The 21,168-nt window shown below is 45.7% G+C and overlaps 1 protein-coding gene across 1 annotated transcript; it reads left to right on the top strand.

Annotated features, from left to right (window-relative positions):
* The first annotated feature begins 279 nt into the window (after window positions 1-279).
* Window positions 280-19,911, top strand: Chp1 (calcineurin like EF-hand protein 1). Its single transcript, XM_090318582.1, has 7 exons — window positions 280-501; window positions 8,122-8,194; window positions 11,952-12,032; window positions 13,461-13,588; window positions 16,002-16,063; window positions 17,714-17,836; window positions 17,976-19,911. Exons 1-7 carry the CDS (start codon window positions 435-437, stop codon window positions 18,027-18,029), a joined length of 588 nt encoding a protein of 195 aa, XP_090174708.1. The 5' UTR covers window positions 280-434; the 3' UTR covers window positions 18,030-19,911.
* The last annotated feature ends 1,257 nt before the right edge of the window (window positions 19,912-21,168 follow it).

Below are 21,168 nucleotides of genomic sequence, written 5' to 3'. Positions count from 1 at the left end.
GCGCGCACACGGCTCCTCCGAGCCGGCACGCCCGGAGTTGCCCTTTTAATTGCGGTCTCTCTCTCTCTCTCTCTCTCTCTCTCTCTCTCTCTCTCTTTCTCTCTCTCCAGCCACGGTGGCGTGGCCCCTTTAAGACCGGTGGCCGCCGCGGTTCCGGGGGGCGGGGCCTACGTCCAGCTGGACTCCCGCTGGCGCCGGAACCCCCGGCGCCGACGTCGGCTCCGGCGCGGGGCGTGGCCTCGCCTCTGATTGGCTCGTCTCTCGCCCCGCCCCCTTCCTGGGTTCCCTCCCGGGGCCGCCGTAGAAAACACTGCCCTCTCCCTCCGTGACCCCTGGCCCTTCTTTCCCGCCCTTCCTCCCTCCCTCCTTCCTTCCCTCCCGCCGCCGCCGTCGCATCTGGCGTCTCCGCTCCGTCCGGAGCTCCCGGCTCGGTGATGGGGTCTCGGGCCTCCACGTTACTGCGGGACGAAGAGCTGGAGGAGATCAAGAAGGAGACGGGCTGTGAGTTGGGGCTGGGGGTGGGAAGGCGGCCCGGCGCCCGGGGCCGGCCTCGGGGTCGTGAGGCGGGGAGCTGGGGGCGTCGTGACTTCGGGCGGGGCGGGTGGGCGCCGAGGGCTGCCGCCGCGGGCCGTGGCTGCCCACAGCTGGGGGCGCGGACCCCCCCGTCCCTCCCGGCATCCGCCCGGGGCGCCCCCGGCTCCCTCCCTCCAGCTTTCTGGGGACCAACGTCCGTCCGCCGCGCACCGGCTTCCTGACCAGAAGGTAACCCTTCTAAGCAGAGCAACTCAGGAACTGGGATCCACAAGCCATCCCTTTAACGTTTTCTGGGCCAGGATCGGAAAAAAAAAAACAACCCACTGGTAACTTGTATGGGAACTACAGATTCTTGCCACAAACTCGAAAAGTGAACAGCGAAACCAAGACCGTGTCGGAAGCCACGGTGACTGGAGACCCCTTTCAATCATCAGGGGTGTGGAGGGTGTGAACCTTTGGGAGAGAAAATACTGCGACCACCAATTTACTACCTACCTTGAGCTTGCTAGCTGTCCTAATTTCATATGTACATCCATTTCTTCTGTACTTTATGCACTGTTAAAAATTGAATGTACTCCGAAAAGCTCTTTGTTCTAGGAAATGACATATATATATATATATGTATTTTTAAATAATCCATTTTCTTCCTTCTTTACCTGGACAAAGGAGCAACAGGGCTTTGGGAATTGAAAAGCACTTGAAAACCCCTTCATACATTTGAAAAATCTTGGATTAAGGCAATGTGTCCTTATGTACTGATGTGAGCCAGAACTCCACTTCGAGCTTTTCTTTTTTCTTCTGTAGTTAATTGTAGGGAAGAGTCAAGTACTGGCTTAGAACCTTGGGATCGTCAGATCTCACCTTCTCCAGTAACTAGGATTACTTGTATGAGCCACACCTCTTGGCTTCCAAGTAATCTTTTTATGGAAGTGGTTGAGTTATAGTTATGTAAACTCCTGATATGTCTTAGATAATGAAGACATGTAAATCAGTGCCTCATAGGCAGATAATTCTGAGTGCTAGGGTCATTCCCTCTGGAGGAGTTCTGAGTAATTCACTCTGGGAGGGGTTGCCTGGGATAAATTAAAAGCTACCTAGTACTGTCCAACAAGTTCTGATTTCTAGAATCTTCAGTTTGGAAGAGATACCATCTACCTCACCTCTTATCAGATTCCTCACTGTGTCCTAACATATGTCCATTAAACTTCTCCATGAAGACCTTTAACCCTGATGATCTCACTACCCACTAGTTCAATCCTTTTCACAATTTTAATTGAATGATAGAAAGTACTTAGCTCTAATGTATTTTTATTTATTTATTTATTTATTTTTGCCAGCCCCGGGGCTTGGACTCAGGGCCTGAAAACTATCCTTGTGCTTTCTCAAAGCTAAAGCTCAAACACTTGAGCCACAGCACCACCTCTGGCTTTTTCTATGTATGACATACCAAGGAATCAAACCCATGTCTTCGTGCATGCTAGTCAAGTACTCTACCACTAGGCCAAACTCCCAGCCCCTTAGCTATAATTTATAGTAATTGATTGGCCATTTTACCTTATGATCATTTTATGACTTGTGTCTGACTCCAGGAGTAGGCAGTTTGCATTTAGCAAGCTTTTAATTACATTTTGTGGCTAGGATCTCTGTCCCCACTTGTGACTATAATGACTTACTTAGTCATTTAATTCTAGGGAAAGAATGGAGAGCTGCTTTTGCATCAGAATGAAGAGAGCAATCATCCCATGCTGGTTATTTACATCTGATCAAACAAAAAGGGGCCTCTGAGTTATTTCACCATGTGACTTGTGGACACATACAACTAGGTTCATAGTGAAGAGCTATTTTCCTGGTTACCAAAGAGTAATAACTCAAACATGAGGGTGACTCTCATCAAAGCCAATGCAAATGTATGTATTGAGCAAGAAAACCTACTGAAACAAGTACTTACTGTATCTTTGTAGTGTTCTCAGAGCAGATGGTGACAAAAGACACCCGCAGCCTAGTTGGAGAGATAAGTCCAAGGGAGTTATGATTAGCATCATGACATATGGAAGCTAAAATCATTCGGCATCCACCTTCAGAGCTTAGAGAAGAGAGAGTCTCTGAGATTTGGCCTTGTGGACGACAGGAGTTGGGCCTTGGTGCATGCATGAATGGATCAGATGTGGATAACTGGACCCTAAGGCATTTGGGGTGGCTTCCAGGAGCTCTTTCCTCTAGCCTGCTACAAAGTCATCTCTCCACCCCAGAAATTGAGGCATCAGTTTATGTAGTTGTTGTTTTGTTTTGTTTTGTTTTTTAGACACGTCTCGCTTTGAAGCCTAAGCTGGTCTGGAACGTGAGCTTCTCCCGCCTCAGCCTCTCAAGTGCTGGGATTCAGAAATGTATCATCTTGCCAGCTAGCAGAGATTGTTTAGTACTGGGGTTTGAATGCAGGGCCTCACATTTCCTAGGCAGGTTGCTCTTCCTCTTTTTTTTTTTTTTGTCAGTCCTGGGCCTGAGCTCCGGGCCTTTGCACTGTCCTTGGACTTTCTCAAGGCTAGAGCTCTACCACTTGAGCCTCAGCACCACTTCTGTTTTTTTTTTTTCTGTGTATGTGGTACTGGGGAATTGAACCTGGGTCTTCATGCATGCTAGGCAAGCACTCTACCCCTAGGCCAAACTCCCAGCCCCTGCTCTTCCTCTTTATCCATGTGCCCAGTCCTTTTTTACTCTAGTTACATTCTTGTAGGAGCTCTGTTTTCTTGCCTGGCTAGCGTGGACTGACATCTTCCAGGTTGCTGTAAGAGATGTCACTAACTTTCCGACCCTTTCTAGCCTCCAGATCTTCCTGATCTTGGCCTCCCAAGTAGTTAGGATTACAGACATGAGTCAGTGCCCTGTTGGAGTTGGTTTTTTAAGGCCATAATTTCAGGAGGATGTAAAAATTTCAAAGAATGAAAAGCAACAGATCACCTGGAGGCTGAAGTAAGGGAAGATTTTTGTCCTGTTTTCATCTGCTGCTTCTTTAGGAAAAAATTTGTGAGGGCTCGGAGTTTGGCCTGCTGGTAGAGTACTTGCCTAGCTTGCACAAAGACCTGTGTTCGATTCTTCGGTACCACATATATGGAAAAAGCTGGAAGTGGTACTGTGGCTCAAATGGTAGAGCTCTAGCCTTGAGAAAGCCCAAGGACAGTGCTCAGGCCCTGAGTTCAAAGCCGCAGGACTGGCAAAAAAAGAAAAGAATTTTTGGAACTATCAACCAGTGTCATCTTAAGAACAAGTACATGACCATTTTCTACTCCCTTTCCTAGTAAAAAAAAATGTATCATACTGGAGGAAAACTGACTTCGTATTTGACAGGAAAGCTTTTCATTAGTATTGATGGTTGTATCTCTCTTTCTTAAATTTAGAATTTAAATTTAGTGCTTTAGCTGATATTTGAAATCTAGCCACTAAGTATTTGAAAAATAATCATAGGAACTCCCTGGCTTTCATCATCTGTAAATGCAAATAAGTATAATAGTGTCTTTATCTTAGACTAGACTATCTTAGCATATGAATAAGTCATATAAATGTAAACTATGTGTTTGGAAGCGTGGAAGACAATCATCTCAAGGGGGAATTAGAGACTGTGTCTAAGCTAGGTGGTTCATGCCTGTAGTCCTAGCTACTCAGGAGGTTAAGAGCATGGGTTTGAAACCAGTCTGGGCAGGAAAGTCCCTAAGACTGTGATTTCCAATTAACCACCAGAAAATGGGAAGTGAGGCTGTGGCTCAAAGTGGAGCTTGCAAGCCTTGAGCAAAAAAAAAAAAGATCAAGGATAGTGCCCAGGCCCTGAGTTCAAACCCTATGACTGACAATGAACAAAATAACTGTGTCTAGGCTACTCCGGAGGCTGTGGCAAGAGGGTCATTCAAGCCCTAGATTTCAAGGTCAGCCTGGGCAGCACAGCAAGACCCCATCACAAAATCAAATAACCGTAGGGCTATTTAAGGGGGGAGGTGACCACATTGTACACTTGTATTCTTTCACATGGTCACCATCAGAAATCGAAAACTGATGTTGTTTTGCCAGCAATAAGGAAAGAAAACCAAAAGGACAAAAATCCTGATAATGTCTTAACAGTTTGAGAAACACTGTTAAGAAATACTTGGTTTAGGGGCCAGGAGTTTGGCCTAGTGGTAGAGTGCTTGCCTAGCATGCACGAAGACCCGGGTTCAACTCCTCAGTACCCCACATACATAGCAAAAAGCCGGAAGTGGTGCTGAGGCTCAAGTGGTAGAGCTCTAGCCTTGAGAAAGCCCAAGGACAGTGCTCAGGCCCTGAGCCCAAGCCCAAGACTGGCAAAAAAAAAAAAAAAAAGAAAAAAGAAATACTTGGTTTAGGTAGGACATGAGTTAGATTGGCTTTATTGTATACTTTCATATTTCTCTCTTTTTACAAGTTATAGCCGCTGGAATAAAAGGCATAGCTGGGGGAATGTCTCCACTATTAGTTCACTTAACTGTGCATTTCTTTGAACCTTAGCCCTGAGAAACGACTCGTGCCACTTAGAGATGCATGCAGATTGATTGATTCTGTGGCCTGTGTTGTGTGGATTTGAGAAAGGGCTTTGAGCAGGGTTAGGGAGTTACGTTGTGAAGGCTGCTGAGGTTTTGTTTATTGAAAGGGTGTAGTGATGATAATGGAGGGTATGGGTTTCTCTGTGTTTCCCACAAAAGCACAAGCCTTGCAAAGGCAGTGAGCACAAGAACACAAGTCCTGGCAAAGGACCTCTGTGTACCTCAGCTCCCCCACCCCCCTTCCCTGACTTGCCATTAGTGTCTAAGGGTCTGTCCTATAGAAGACCCTGCTGTCTTGTCTTCCTATCTGCATGTAAATTCGATTAGCTAAAACCTTTGGCTGCTTTGGACTTCAGTCATTTGTGGGGCTCTGTACTTTTCTAGTTGTAGTGCAAAGTTTGATTCTTCTCTGTTGCCAGGAAGGGGTTAAGAAGTAACCACACATGTCTGGTTAGAGAAGTGAGACCCTGGTGGCAGGGGACAGTGGTTATACATTTCCAGAGCACCAAGGATTTAGAGGTTTCCCGGTTGAGTCCAGCAGCACTTACAAAGATAAAAGATATAATCTCAAGCCCCTGGGAATGGAGCCCACAGCCTTGAACTTGCTCAGCAGACAGCTGTACCATTGAGCCACATCCCAGTTGGTCTGTTTATTCTATTACATATCTCTTAAGTCTCTCAATTCTTAAACTAGTAAACTAGATTTTGCCATGCTCATGTTTGGGGGAAACATCGGATGTAGAACATTCTGTAACGTTAAGGGGTATCGGTAAACTTCCTCTTTATATAATCATTATCTGGAACTACCCACAACCGTAGTTGTATGTTTTACTTAGGTTATCTTCTGTGTTAAGATTAGGATAAAAGCAAGGACAAAATATCCTTTATTCCCTTCTCTGCCCCTCCATCTTTGTGCTTGGCACTTAGGCAGAATGCCTTCCTGCTCTGCGCTCAAGGGGGTGATATTAGTAAGAGCTGAAGCTGGCTGGGTGTGGTGCTGCACGCCTGTAAGCCCAGCTCTGCTGGAGATGAGCCTAGCAAACACATGAGACCCTACCTGGAAAATAACTAAAACGTGAAAAGGGAAGAGGGTATGGCTTTCAGTGGTAGAGCATCCGCTGCGCAATCCTGAGGTCCCGAGTTGAAACCCTAGCACAGTACAGTACAGAATTGACATGATTGTACATTTCTCTCGCCGATTTCCATGTAGCCAGTTTGTCCTGGCACCTAGCAGTTTCTTGATTATTAACTGTTCGTATACACATTTGTTTTGAGCCTATTGGTAAATTAGGAATTTGGGCAGTCATAGATTAGTTTCCCCTCCAGGTTTTTCTTCCTTTGTGTGTGTACACGTACGTGTATGTGTGTGTATATATATCTGTGTCAATTCTAGGACTTGAACTCAGAACTTGAACACTGTCCTTTAGCTTTTTCCGCTCAAAGCTGGCACCACTTAACCACAGCTCCGCTTGTGGCTTCTTATTGGTTAATTGTAGGTAAGAGTCTCATAGACTTAACTGCTCAGGCTGGCTTTGAATCATGATCCTGAGATCTCAGCTAGTTGAGTAGCTAGCATTACAGGCATGAGCTGAATTTAAGTCCCAGGAATGGCAAAAAAAAAAAAAATATATATATATATATATGATATTTTATTATTAAGGTATTTTAGAGAGGAGTGACTATTTCATAAGTTAGGTAGTAAGTATAATTCTTTTGAGGCCAGAGACTAGGTGAGAGAGGCCGGGGTGGAGTTCCTAAGGAAGGCGGTTTTGACTGGTAGAGTCTGGAGGAAGGTGGAGAGTAATTAGTTTAAGCAGTAAAAGTGTTTCTTCAGGCTCTCCTTGCCCAGGCTATAATAATAGCTCACCTGAAGTGCTTACCCTGTGCCAGGAGCTTGGGCAAGCATTTTCCTCTCAGGAGCTGCCCTCAGCCTTGCCACTTACCCTCCTGACGCCTGGAACAGGATCAGCTCTCTCTGCCTGACCCTCACCACGGTGCTGGCTTTACCCAGTGCCCTTCACACTTCAGCTTCCTCTAGCAGCCAGAGCCCTGCTAATTCTGCGCCCAGGGTGTGACTCTGTCTCCTGAGGCCTCTGCTCACCTTCCAGCCCTGTACCTAACAGAGCCACCTTTGAATAAGGCACAGAGGCCCCAGTGTGTCCTTTCACCCCAGCTGGGGCCTCACCTCTTGTCCTGTTGACTTGGCCCATTGTTCCGTTTCTACAGCTGGTCCAGTGATTGATTGTATTGTTCTGTTTCTTCTGACTTCCAGTCTTGCCAGGGAGACTCGTCTATTTCCCAGAAATGCCCCTTTTTTGCATGTTTAGAGCTTTAGTGTGCTCTTTGCCGTTGTCACCTGGTTTATTGATGATATGTGCCTGAGTTTGCGGAGGAAAGCCAAAAGGAAGCGTAAGATAGCTTTCTTGCAGAGCTCATCCATGATGACTGATCTTGGGCTGCCAGGTTGGGGTGATCTATTCCCCTAAGGTCGGGCCTGAGGGAAGAGGTGACATGGGTGAGGAAGGAGAGAGCCTGTGTGATGTGCCCCCACCATTCATTCGGTACCAGTTACCTAGCCAGCAGTGTCTGCCCAAAATAGCCAACTAATTGGTAGGTAGGAGTGTTTACTGAAAACAGGTTTCATAGCCTCTAGTTCAGGGTGTTGAAATGTCCAAGTCTCAGTTTCCTTTTCAACGAAATTTGGCTTTGTGTCTTGTTAAAGCTAAGCCGTTTAACCTCGGGTGCAGCGCACAGTTGTATGTATGTGTACGCGTGTGTTGCGTCAGGATCATTGTCGCTCGTGTTAAACTATAGCTGTAGCTCCGGTCTCTTGACACGCTATTGATCTAGCCTAAGCCTTGATTCAGTCCTCACAGCCCATTCCAGTTGTTGCTTATTTATTTCAGCTTGTAACTCCTTCCACTCTTTACCTTTTGACGCTCAAGGGTTGCGGGTCTCCCAGCTCCAGCACCTATGGTGGGTTTGGGTTGCAGGGGTTGGAGCCCCCTTCTCTGGCTGGAGCTAACTCTGTGCTTTTTTTAAGTTTCCCACAGTCAGATCACACGCCTCTACAGCCGGTTCACCAGCCTGGACAAAGGAGAGAACGGGACTCTCAGGTAGGCAGTTCCTGGCTTGATTTCCCTCACAGAAACCAGAAACTCTGGCAGTGTTTGAATACCTGCCTTTGTCCCAAGGGCAAACATGACGGGTGTCCATGATGGGGACAGCAGGGACTGTTTCTGCCCTGCTCTTTCAGCATCATTGATCCACAAGGGAGTTAACTATGCAGAGCAGTGACCCTAAATGTATCACTGCTCTATTCCAGCTTCTCCTTTATGTGGCCATTGGGGTGGTCCTATGAATGGATGTACTTTCAAGATTTCAGCTCTCTCTGCTAGCATCTTCCCACATCTCATCTCCATTCAGTTCAGTTTTATTTGTGTGTGCTAGCAAAGGGACTTGAACCCAGGACCTCATACTCTTGCTTGGCTTTTTTGCTCATGGCTGGTGCTCTACCACTTAAGCTACATCTCCACTTCCAACATTATCTGGTTAATGAGGAATGAGAGTCTCACAGATTTGTCTGTGAGCTGGCTTTGAACCATGATCCTCAGATCTCTGCCTTTCTGAGCAGCTAGGATTATAGGTGTGAGCCATCTGCACCTGTCAGTAATGCAGCATCTCTTTCCTGATCATTGCTTTTTATAAAGTTGACTCATGTATAACAAGGGGTTTTTGTCTTATCTCCTTAGCCAATTTATTTCATATACTGCATCGCTTCATTAACGATATATGTCATTAGTATTTCATTCTAGAGCTGTGGTTCTCTGAAGGCCATTATTTTGAGCTCCTTTTTTGGGGGGGATGGGAGTCTCTACAACTCTACTGCTGTACTTCTGGGGTTTTTGGTGATTAATTGAAGGTAAGCTTCTTATGGGCCAGGTGCTCATGGTTCACACCTGTAATTCTAGCTACTGAGACACTTGAGATCTGAGGACTGTGGTTCAAAGCCAGTGAGGCAGAAAAGTCCCTGTGAGATCTCCGATTAACCACTCAAAAACTAGAAATGGAGCTGTGGCTCAGAGTGGTCGAGCAAAAAAGAGCTCAGGGACAGCATCCAGGCACCAAGTTCCAGCTTCACAACTGACGAAACAACAGAATCCAGAGTCTTATGGACTTGATACTGTTGAGGCTGGTTTCAGACTGTCATCTTTGGATCTCAGCTTCCTGAGCAGCTAGGATTGACAGGCATGAGCCACACTGGTGCCCGGCTCTGAGGGTTTTCTTCTTTGATGGTCGTGAAATAGTCTGCAGTCCCCGAGGCTGCCTCTGGGGACAAGGATCATGCTGCCTGCCCTCCATGCCAGCAGAGCTACGACTGAGACGCCTTGCTCCAGGGCAGGTGTGTGACCTGAGTCATGTAATGTCTTCTTGTTCGCCTCCCACCCTGGCTCTCATTAGCAGCCATCTGTTCCTAGGGTCAGCTAGCCTGTAGTGAAGCTGTGTGCTTGACTGGCTGAAGCAGTTTAATAAGAGTTGTTTGGCTGTGAAGAAGGATACTCTTAGGGGAGGAGCACAAAAGTGCAATGCCTATGTGCCTCTAATCATATAAAATAAGATTGATGCAAATGATCTCCAGGAAACGGAAATAAGAAGTTTTTTTCTTTATTGTATGTGTTCTTTTCTTTCTGTCCTGTTTGTTTATATGTCTTTGAAAGGATAACGGGGGGCAAAGAAATGGAGGGTCAAAGGATGAGCAAATGCAGCAGTGGTGCTCATGATATACTGTGTTGGAATTGAACCCACCTGGTGGGTGGAATGGGAAGGGAAAGCTGGGAGAGAGAGAGCGTGACAGCGCAAAGGAAGGCATAAGTGAAATGGTCCTAAAAGAAATGTGCAGGGCTGGGAGTTTGGCCCAGTGGTAGAGTGTTTGCCTAGCATGCACAAAGCCCTGGGTTCGATTCCTCAGTACCACAAACACAGAAAAAGCTGGAAGTGGTAATGTGGCTCAAGTGGTAGAGAAAGCCCAAGGATAGTGCCCAGGCACTGAGTTCAACCCCAGGACTGGCAAAAACAAAACAAAACAAGAAGAGTTGCTGGGCGCCGGTGCCTCACACCTCTAATCCTAGATACTCAGGAAGCTGAGACCTCAGGATCATGGTTCAAAGCCAGCCCCGGCACTAAATTCTGTGAAACTCTTATCTCCAATTAACCACCAGAAAACCAGGAGTGGTGGTGTGGCTCAATGGGTAGCCTTGAGCTGAAGAGCTCAGGGACAGCGCCCAGGCCCAGAGTTCAAACTCCACCACTGACCAAAAAAAAACAAGAAAAAAAATGTGCTCATTACCTTCTTTATGAAACAGTAACAGCTCTGTACATCACCTTTTCCCTACTCTCAAAACTTCTGTCTCTGCCTCCCTAGAAGCTAGGATTCTAGGCGTGAACCACCACACCCAGCAATTTCATTCCTTAGGGTTGACTCCACTGTGTATCTAGACCACATTTTCTTTATCTGTTCATCTATTGTTGGGTACATAGGCTGATTCCATAACTTAGCTGTTATGAGTAATGCAGCTGTAATGGAGAGTGTGCAGCTATTTCTGTTGTACACTTTAACTATGTCCCCAGCAGTAAGATCATATGGTAGTTCTATTTTTATTTTACTCATTTATTCACTTTTTTGTGCCAGTCCTGGGACTTGAACTCAAAGCCTGCATGCTATCCTTGAGCTTGTTTGTTTAAGGCTGGTGCTCTACCACTTGAGCAAAAGTTCTACTTTTTGCTTTTTTTTTGCTTGGTAACTGGAAATAATGAATTTTTGTTTTTTTTTCTTGCCAGTCATGGGCTTGAGCTCAGGGCCTGAGCACTGTCCTTGGACTTTTCTCAAGGCTAGAGCTCTACCACTTGATCCTCTGCGCCACTTCCAGCTTTTTTGTATGTATGTGGTACCAAGGAATCGACCCAGGTCTTTGTGCATGCTAGGCAAGCACTCTACCACTAGGCCAAACTCCCAGCCCAGATTTCAGCTTCTTGAGTAGGATTTTAGGTGTGAGCTTTGGCACTGCGTGGTACTTCTATTCCTGGTACCTCCCCCCCACCTCCACCCTTCTCACCTCACTACCCTCCTCCCCACTGGGGCTTGACTTGAACTCAGGGCCTGGGCACTGTCTTTGAGCTTCTGTTACTAGCACTCTACCACTTGAGTCACAGTGCCATTTCCAGCCTTTCTGTTTAGGTAATGCTGAGGAGTCGAACCCAGGGCTTCGTGCATGCTAAACAAGTACTCTACCACTAGGCCAAACTCCCGGCCCCAGCCCTATTTTTTATCTCTTGAGAAGTCTTAAGTCAGAGTAACAAGTGCTAGAGAAAATAGAGCAACAAGAGGAAAGGAACTCTTTTACACTATCAGTAGAAATGTAAATGAGTGTACAGAGCCTCGGATTCTTTTCTTGAGATTTCATTCCCTAGGTATTTTTAAATATTGATAACAAAAATATGGCAACGTTTCCAAAATTTGGTCCCATATTCGAGTTTTGTGGTGTTTGATACCCCCAGTTTGCTGTTCACTCTGAACTTCATAAATGAGAAGAGAATGGTGATGTTCAGGAATGATTTACTAAGAAACATCTGGTTTATTGACATAGCCTTTGTGCTGGAATGTGGCCTACTGAAATCTGGCTCCTTCTGCCCTTTGGCTGCTGTAAGAGACATTTGGCAGCTAGTGCCGTGCTCTTCCGAGCAGTGATTTGGTGTAATTGTCACAGAGGTAAATTCCAGGTGGGAATACTCAGGCGAGGGTGCACTCCTGTGCACAGTTAGAGGAGTTCATGCTAAGGGCCAATGATCTGTAACTCAAGGTGATTCTCTTGGCAGCCGCGAAGATTTCCAGAGGATTCCAGAACTTGCCATCAACCCACTGGGGGACAGGATCATCAATGCCTTCTTCTCAGAGGGGTGAGTCCAAGCAATTTTCAGACCTCCTGTCTTTGGCTGAATCAAGGGCTGTGCTACCTCCGCCTACGATCCCTAATTTTGTCCTATCTCGACTAGCTCTCCTGTCTATCCTTTTTTTTTTTTTTTGCCAGTCCTGGGCTTGAGCTCAGGGCCTGAGCACTGTCCTTGGACTTTCTCAAGGCTAGAGCTCTACCATTGGAGCCTCAGCGCCACTTCCAGCTTTTTTCTATGTATGTGGTACCAAGGAATGGAACCCCGGTATTTATGCATGCTAGGCAAGCACTCTACCACTAGGCCAAACTCCCAGCCACATCTCCTGTCTACCCTTTAAACTTCACCATGTCTAGGTGTCTATCTTCAGAATTCTTTCTTTAATCTCTCTACAATACTCATGATTTAAAAATATGTAAGTGCCTGAGAGGTGGTATGAGGAGTCGGTAAGTTAAAATGACTTACCTTGTTGCTTGCTGCATAGTTCATAGCAGTGATTTCAAGTCTTGGTTCTCCTAACAGCTCTGGCAACTACTTTAAATCTATTTTTTATAGAAGTAAATTAAATTGGCAACTGACTTGACTAAGTCCTATACCTTTCAGTACTTGTCCTGTGTGTGTGAGAGAGAGAGATGATCCTGGATCTTGAACTCAGGGCCTGGGGAGGTCTCCCTGAGCTTCTTTGACTCAAGGCTAATGCTCTACCACTTGCACCACAGCTCCATGGCTAGCTTTGAACTGGGATTCTTAGCTCTCAGCCTCCTCATTAGCTAGGCTTACAGGCATGAGCCACTGGTGCCTGGCTGGCTAGTTTTTTTTTTTTTTTTTTTTTTTTTGCCAGTGTTGGGGATTGAACTCAGGGCCTGGATTCTGTCTTGGGGCCTCTACCCCTCTAGCACTCTACCACATGAGCCCCAGCGCCACTTCTGGCCTTTTCTGTTTATGTGGCACTGAGGAATTATACCTAGTGTTTCATGCATGCTAGGTAAGTACTCTTCCATTAAACCAAGCCCCCTGACTAGTCTTTTTTTTTTTTTTGGATGGTCATGGGGCTTGGATTCTGGGCCTGGGTTGAACTAAGAGTCTCACAAAATTTAGTGCCTGGGCTGGCTTTGAACCTCAGTCCTCAGATCTCCGCCTCCTGATTAGCTAGGCTTACAGGCATGAGCCACTGCGCCCGGCCTGACCAGTCATTTTTAAGCTGGAATAATAGCACCTGGTGCACAAGCTTGGCATGAGGCTTGTATTGAGGTGTGTGGAAAAACAAATTACTAAATATATTTTCAGCTTACTTCAGCCAGAAATGATCACCTGAGGGCTGAGATCATAGCTGGATAGGAAAGGGTTTTGCCTGGGGTGTGTGAGCACTTCACCAAAACAAAACAACCACAAAAATCACCCTCCTTGATAAAATGGTCTGTTATATTTCCTCATCAGAGAGGACCAGGTAAACTTTCGGGGATTCATGAGGACTCTGGCTCATTTCCGACCCATTGAGGATAACGAAAAGAGCAAAGACATCAACGGACCAGAACCACTTAACAGCCGAAGCAACAAACTGCACTGTAAGGAGCTAGAGTTGTCTGGCTTAAAATGTTTGCTTTCCATTTCTTATAAATCATTTATTTCCTCATTCATTCATTGAACACGTTGCCTTCACAAAAGCAGAGTGCTTAAGTGCACTGCCACTGCAGATAAACTGGCTAAGCTTGCATCTCTTCTGTAGTGCTCTTTGGCTATGGGCTTTTGGCTTGTTACTGAAGGTCTTTGGGCCTCATTTGTTTGTTTTTCTTTCTGTAAAGTGGAATAGTAAGGGATTCTGGCTGGGCGTTGGTGACTCACACCTGTGATCCTAACTACTCAGGAGGTTGAGATCCGAGGATCATAGTTCAGTGCCAGCTGGGTCAAGAAAGTCTGTAAAACTTTTTTTTTTCAATGGGTCATGGGGCTTGAATTCTGGGTCTGGGGCTGTCCCTGAGCTCTTCAGCTCAAGGCTACTGCCCTACCTTTGAGCCAAGCCCCACTTCTGATTTTCTAGAGATTAATTGGAGATAACAAGTCTTAGGTTCTTTTGTGCCCAGGAAGGCTTTGAACTTTTTTTTTTTTTTTTTTTTTTTGGTGGGTCATGGGGCTTGAACTCTAGGCCTGGGTGCTGTCCCTGAGCTCTTCAGCTCAAGGCTACTACCCTACCCTTGAGCTAAGCCCTACTTCCCGTTTTCTAGAGGTTAATTGGAGACAAGAGTCTTGAGGTCCTTTTGTGCTCAGGCTGGGTTTGAACCTTGGTCCTCAGATCTCAGCCTTTTGAGTAGCTAGGATTACAGGTGTGAGCCACTATGTCCGATAAGGTTCAGTTTTTGTCCCTCTTCTCACCTCCTCTCTCTGAGTACTTGGAGTTTCCTTTCAGCTCTTATTGGGTCATATTATGTTGCCCAATCCCCTTACAACACTTGTACAGGAGGTTGAAATCTGATTTCCATTTTCCTTCCAGGCGTGTTGAAATTGAAATTGCAAGAAAGAAGCCCCAGGGCTTCTTTTACTAGAATTCAGGGTGCCACACAGCTGTCTGGGAAACCGTAGAATTAAGTGGGATCCATGCCTGTAATCCTACCTACCCAGGAAACTGAAATCTGATCATTGCAGTTCAAAGCCAGCCTGTACAAGAAAGACTATGAGATACTTATCTCCAGTTAATCATCAAAAAAAGTGGGAAGAGGAGTTGTGGCCAAAAAAGAGAAAGAAAAGCTTAGGAGCAGGGCCCAGGTCCTGAGTTCTGGCCCCAGGACCGGCACCAATAGAGAGAGACTTAAAGAAAACTGAAAAGGTTTGAAATACTCAACCAAATGCAAGTAAATTCCAAGATATCATGCTATAAATTTGCATGCTATAAACCATGAAGAATTGTTCAGTTGGTGGGCTTGGCTGTAATGTCCACAGAAGTAGCATGAGTTCACTCCCCTCGGTGTGGAAGAGTCCAAGAAGCCCTGACATGCCTATTGTTGTCTAGGGCAGGGGAGATTTTAGTTCAAAGTACTGAAATACTTTCTAGCCTTACCACAGTACTATGTTACTTAAGGAAAAGCCAAAAACAATGGAATTCAGAAGCAACAAACATAATTTTAATGAATTTGTTTCAGATTTATTGAATACTTGATTTTTACTGGTGAGATCTAATTGCTTTCTTTTGAGACTAAATACTGTTTAAGGCAAAGCCTTGTGTCTATGATTTGGTGAGTGTTTTAGCATACATTCATTATGTTTGCCTGTTCCTTCCATTAATATGGTTAGGAAATGGATAACAATTTTCATATCAAAAGTTAGCTATAGCATAAGATCTTAAGAAAAAATTGTATGTATGTATATATGTATGTATGTATGTATGTATGTATTGCATATGTGCTGGTATTGGTTGTTGAACTAAGGTCTTCTAGCTGTTACTTAGCTTTTTTGCTCAAGACTGTTGCTCTCTACCTCTTGAGCCACAGCTCTGCTTCTGGCTTTTTGGTGGTTAACTGGAGATAAGAATTTCATAGACGTTAGTGCTGGGGCTGGTTTGGAATGCTATCCTCAAACCTCAGCCTCCTGAAGATTACAGGCGTGGGCCACCAATGCCTGGCTCTATTTATTTATTTATTGTCCATTGTGGGGCTTGAACTCAGGATGCTGTTTGAGCCTAAGTGGTATAACAACAGCCTGGCAGAATAGGAGTACCTGAATTCAAACCCCAGTACCACTGGTGGCTCACATCTGTAATCGTAGCTACTCAGGAAGCTGAGATTGGAGGATTGCAGTTTGAAGCCAGCCTGGGCAAGAAAAGTCTGTGAGATTTTTCATCTTTAATTAAAAGCCCTTTAAGTAAGGATGAGCAAGTCAACAAGTCTATTGGCTTTCCTTGTTTTGTCTCGGGTCCTTTACGTTCAGCTCCTGGAGAAGGGGCAGAACAGGACAGAATTTCCAGTAACAACTGTATTTCCCTTCCAGTCGCTTTTCGACTGTACGATTTGGATAAAGATGACAAGATCTCCCGTGATGAGCTATTACAGGTATGTGGAAGAGTTCAGGCACAACTTGTGTTTTGGACTCTTGACTGCTGATTTTTATTTTATTTTTTTATTTTATTTATTTATTTGTTTATTTATTTTTTGCCAGTCCTGGGCTTGAGCTCAGGGCGTGAGCACTGTCCTTGGACTTTCTCAAGGCTAACACTCTACCACTTGAGCCTCAGCACCACTCCTGGCTTTTTGCTATGTATGTGGGGTACCGAGGAATCGAACCCGGGTCTTCGTGCATGCTAGGCAAGCACTCTACCACTAGGCCAAACTCCCAGCCCCTGATTTTTATTTTTATTTTTTATTTTTTGGCTTGAACTCAGGGCCTGGACACTGTCCCTGAGTTTCTTTGTGCTGAAAGCTAGCGTTCTACACCTTGAGCCACCACACCACTTCTGGGGGGGTTTTTTTGAGTAGGTTTTTTTGGAGATGAGAGTCCCACAGACTTCTCTGTGCCCGGCTGACTGCTGATCTTGGTGTCAGCGTTGTTCCTTCCTTTAATCAGCACTGATTTCCCCCCTGCTTTGTGTGGACTTCTGCCAGAGAGCAAAGGCAGTGCAGATGCCCTGGAAATACCTGAAATGTCTCAGCGAGTCTTCACAGTCATCACGTCACAAGCCAAGTATGTGTCCTTCAGGTACCAGCTGGCAGAGGCAGATATGGTTAGGCTTGGTGTGAGTCAGGGCAGTGCCATGGTGCCAGCGTGAGCTATGCTCACCATTCTTGTCCCTTGTCAATCCCTTGGACATAGCCCTGCCTCCTACAAGAAGTGACTGGCATTTTATTTGCTGGCACTGCCATTCATTGGCACATGTTTTCTCACTTTGCTTGCTTGCTCCAGTGATGCTGTACTATTCGACTCATACTACCAGCCAAGTTTTTTGCTGGAGATGGAGCCTGGAGGCCTTGTTTGGGTGGACTGGCTTGGAACTGTGATCCTCCAGCTCTCAGCCTGCTGAGTAGCTCATTTTGCTCAAGGTAGCAGTTTGGTATGCATCCAAGTATTGCTGGGGATTGAACTCTCAGGGCCCTGTTCCCGCCAGGCAGTGCTCTCCCACAGGCAGCAGCAGTGTTCTCCCCTGCCTTATTTTTTGTTTTTCTGAGACTGGTCTTGCTAAGAAGTCCAGGCTCAATCCTCCCTCAGCCTCCTGAGTTACCTTCAAGGATATTTATGTTTGTGGGCTGACCCCAAGGAGTACTGGCTTGATGCACCTCTTCACAGAGGCGTGAATTTAGGTGGGATTCCAGAAAGCTCTACTAAAATTCCATTAGTAATGGGCTAGTTTGCCTCCTGCGATTGGGGATTGGGCTTTTACTCTGATACAGTCCCTATGGAATGGCCAGGATCTTCTACTGTGCTCTTGTTCTTACACCCATAACGCATATGATTCACGTTTCAGCTTCAGGATGGCTGCCAAGCACCTGACACCCTGTCTGCATTCTGGGCAGCAGGAATGCAAAGGAGTCTCCCTCAGTGAGGCATTTGACCTCGCCTGACTTGTGCTCACATGAGGATGTCCAGAATGGCCTAGATGGGCAGATGAGCCTTTGAGCCTGCAAACTTCAGAGGCTCGCAGGAGAAGAGGAGCGGGACGGTCCCGCCACTGCCAAGGCCCCTGTAATTGCAGATTCTTGGTCTGGTAGGTGCTACGCATGATGGTTGGCGTGAACATCTCAGATGAGCAGCTGGGCAGCATCGCAGACAGGACCATCCAGGAAGCCGATCAGGATGGGGACAGTGCCATATCTTTCACAGAATTTGTTAAGGTCAGTCAGTCGCCGCTTGACTTCAAGTGAAATTCTACTGCATGGGCGGGGGAGGCCTGTGCCTCAGGAGAGCACTGGCAGTTGGGTGGTGCTTCATCACTCAAAGCCTTTTCTTTGTGTGTGTGTGTGTTTTTAACAGGTTTTGGAGAAGGTGGATGTGGAACAGAAAATGAGCATCCGATTTCTTCACTGAAGGACAGAGACCAAGCTGTTCTTGCTTTCTAGTATTTAAGAACTGGAACGTAGGCATCTCCTGCCCTCCTGCCCACCAGCCCCACGTCCGCCCACCACCCCCTTCTCCCAGAGAACTACTGCTGTTGCATGACAACCCCAAATCTGTATTGTCCACACAAACCTGCCTTTGGTATATAAACAGGGCATTATGGAATGGTACCTCCCCCCCCCCTGCCCAGTCTGTTTCTATTCAGTATCCACGCACCGGTTCTACACTTACAGATACCATCTTCCTCTCTGCTGTTGCTCCATATCCAGCGCGTGTGAGGCAGTTCAAGAGGGACTCACACCAAGAACCAGCCAGCAAAGCTCTCACTGGATGTAGACTAGCCAGGCTGCCTCCCCTCCAGTGAGGCTCCACCATGCCCTGTGTCCTTTGCTTCCTGCTTTACTGTCATTCCACCTACCACCCAATAGTCTTTCAGCTTTCCCCTGCTTTTTATTGAGCCTCCACTCCTTCGGTACTACTTGGCACCCAAGCTCCGCCTGTTCAGTCTTTGTTTGACTTGGCAGGATGGTTCGGTGGTCTGGCAGTTTTTATCTACCTTCATTTAATGGTTAATGGGTCTCTAGACATTGCCTTTCCAGGAGCTTTCCATATCTTAACACTTTTCTTGGAAGAATGTGAACCTTCTTTAGTCCCTTTTCCTGTGGTGTCATCGAAAGGCTTCTGAGTGGAGATGTCCTTGAAAGGTGACCTTGGCGGCAATTGCTGAGTCCTGGGTGTCTTGCCTGGTCAGTGTACTGCTGGCCTCTGATTCTTAACTTCATATACCTGCATTGCTCCTCTTGTAAGGGCAGGGTTGACTGTTCAGAAAATGGTCATGCCTGCGAGTTTGCTTAGCTTTGGGACATTGTCACCACCACCGTAGCTGCCCTGACAGTATGTATGCACGGGAACCGTCTGCTGACTTTTTTTTTCTTAAGCACTGGGAAGCCACTCTGCAGGGTTGTGCACCCACAGGGTTCCACCTCAGTGCTGCATGCCCTGAATTTGTTTCCAGTCCCTATTCTCAAGCAGAAAGAAAAGCTTAGAGCTACAGAAGTGCCTAATGTATCCCAGCCTAAAAGAATTGAACGTGGTGTCTTGAAGTTTCCCACAAAAACTGTCGATGCATTTTATACATGGGCAGATGTCGGTGTGGGAAACCACAGTCAGCTCCTCCCACACGTCCAAACCATTGAATGTACTCAATCATTAGTTGCCTGGTCACATTCGTTTCCTTGCTCCTAGTGTAGACCACTGCAGATCCCTCGGGAAAAAGGAGTCTTGGCACTGGTGGTACAACCTTAGGTGACAGTTGAGCTGTTTGAGGGAGCCAGAGCAACTGTTCTTTTACTGCCAGAGTCAGCTTAGTTTAGACTTGATTGGATCAGCTGATAGCTGACCCCTGTGTATGCGTATTTATTCCTGTATCTGTCATTGGCTAATCTCTGATTTACTGCTTTCTTGCTTGCTTGCTTGTGTCTTCACTCTGGAAAGCTGCTACCCAAGACAGGTAAACAATTCTTTGGGAAGGCAGATGCTTTAGGGAAAAACAAACAAAAATCCACTGCATAAGGAAACTGGATGGCTCCAGTAGAAATGAAGAATTGTTTATGAAGTATCAGTCTGGCTCTGTGATCAAGTGATATTACATCACATTGTATATAAGGGAAGAATTGTCTGGTTGATCTTTTAGCAAGGTACTTCAGAGACTCTGGTTTGCATATGTAAAGTTCCCCCAAATTATGGCTTTCCTCCCTCCCCTTTGGCTGTAGTGCAAACTGTTTCAATCCACATTTGTGCCTTATTGTATTCTTTAACCCATCAATAAATACTTGTGGTTACAACAAAATAAGCTGGTTGATTCTGTGTGTTTTGCAACAATTTGACTTGACATGACCTTCTAGTTTGAAGTCACTAATAGTGTCTCGTGCTGTCCAATGCAGGTGTCTGATGCTGTTACTTGTACCTGGAAATTAGAGCCATTCATCCCTAGTGCTTGCACTGTCTGCTTCTAGGCCCAGATTTATCAGCCTTGCTCTTTCTCATTCCAGGTAAGATTCAACTTTTTTTCTTGACTCCTTCGATTTAAATAAGGAAAGCTGGAGGCGGGTAGTTGGGGATGGGGTGAATCCAAGCCAGGAAGCTTTGGCTCTTGCCTGTATTCCTAGTTACTCAGGAGGCTGAGAACTGAGGATCGTGGTTTGAAGTCATCCTGGGCAGAAGAGTCAGGCTTTTATTTCCAATTTAGCACAAAACACTGGAAGTAGAGCATCGGCAAACAAGCTCCATGTCAGTGTTCAGTCCTGACTTCAAGCCCCAGGAACAGCACCAAAAGAAAAAAGACCTCATGGTATTTAATGTGCTGGAACTTACAAGCTTATCTTTAGTGTGAAACATCTCTGTGAATACTGAATCAAAATAATATTTAACTGCATATAATTCAAGCTAGATTGCACTGTCAGTACTAGTGTCCCAGTTAAGTTTAATGATTCCTGCCAGTTTTGTTCTGATGTCACATCTTTTTCCTTATCACCCTCAGGAGCATATAGTTATGATGGTGATATAGCTTGGAGGCTTATCGTTTTAAAATTGTCTTGTGGACTGTGGAGAAAAAAGGCACTCCTGGTTAATATATTGAATTTCTTAATAGTAAGAGCTATCCTGTTCATACTGTTAGTGAAAAAAATTTCTACCTGCTATTAAAATACCTCCTGCAGGCTGTCATTTAAGAGAATGGTCATGGAGACTCATTACTTTATGAATGATTTTCTCCAAAATGACTCAGCTTCAGAATGAAAACAATTCTTTAAAATGTGTTATTATTAAAAAGGTGATACATACAGGGGTTATAGATACGTGAGTCAGGTAATGAGTACATTTCAGGCAGTGTCACCCCTTCCCTCACTCTCTCCCAGTTTCCCCTCCCATCCCCCCACAGGTTATATACTTCATTTTCAACATGGTGTCTAGCGTCCCTGCTGCAGTTGTTCACCATTTGTTCCTCTATTTCTTTTTTTCTGTGGTTTGTGAATATGTGGAAAGGGTTTAATACTACGGAGATGCTAATGTTTTGGAAAAGACTTGAATGTGTCATTCTTTCGCTTGCTTC

Source organism: Megascapheus bottae, chromosome 25 (assembly GCF_031878675.1).
Source record: "Megascapheus bottae isolate mThoBot1 chromosome 25, mThoBot2.hap1, whole genome shotgun sequence".
NCBI lineage: Eukaryota > Metazoa > Chordata > Mammalia > Rodentia > Geomyidae > Megascapheus > Megascapheus bottae.
This window is presented reverse-complemented; position numbering and strand designations above follow the sequence as displayed.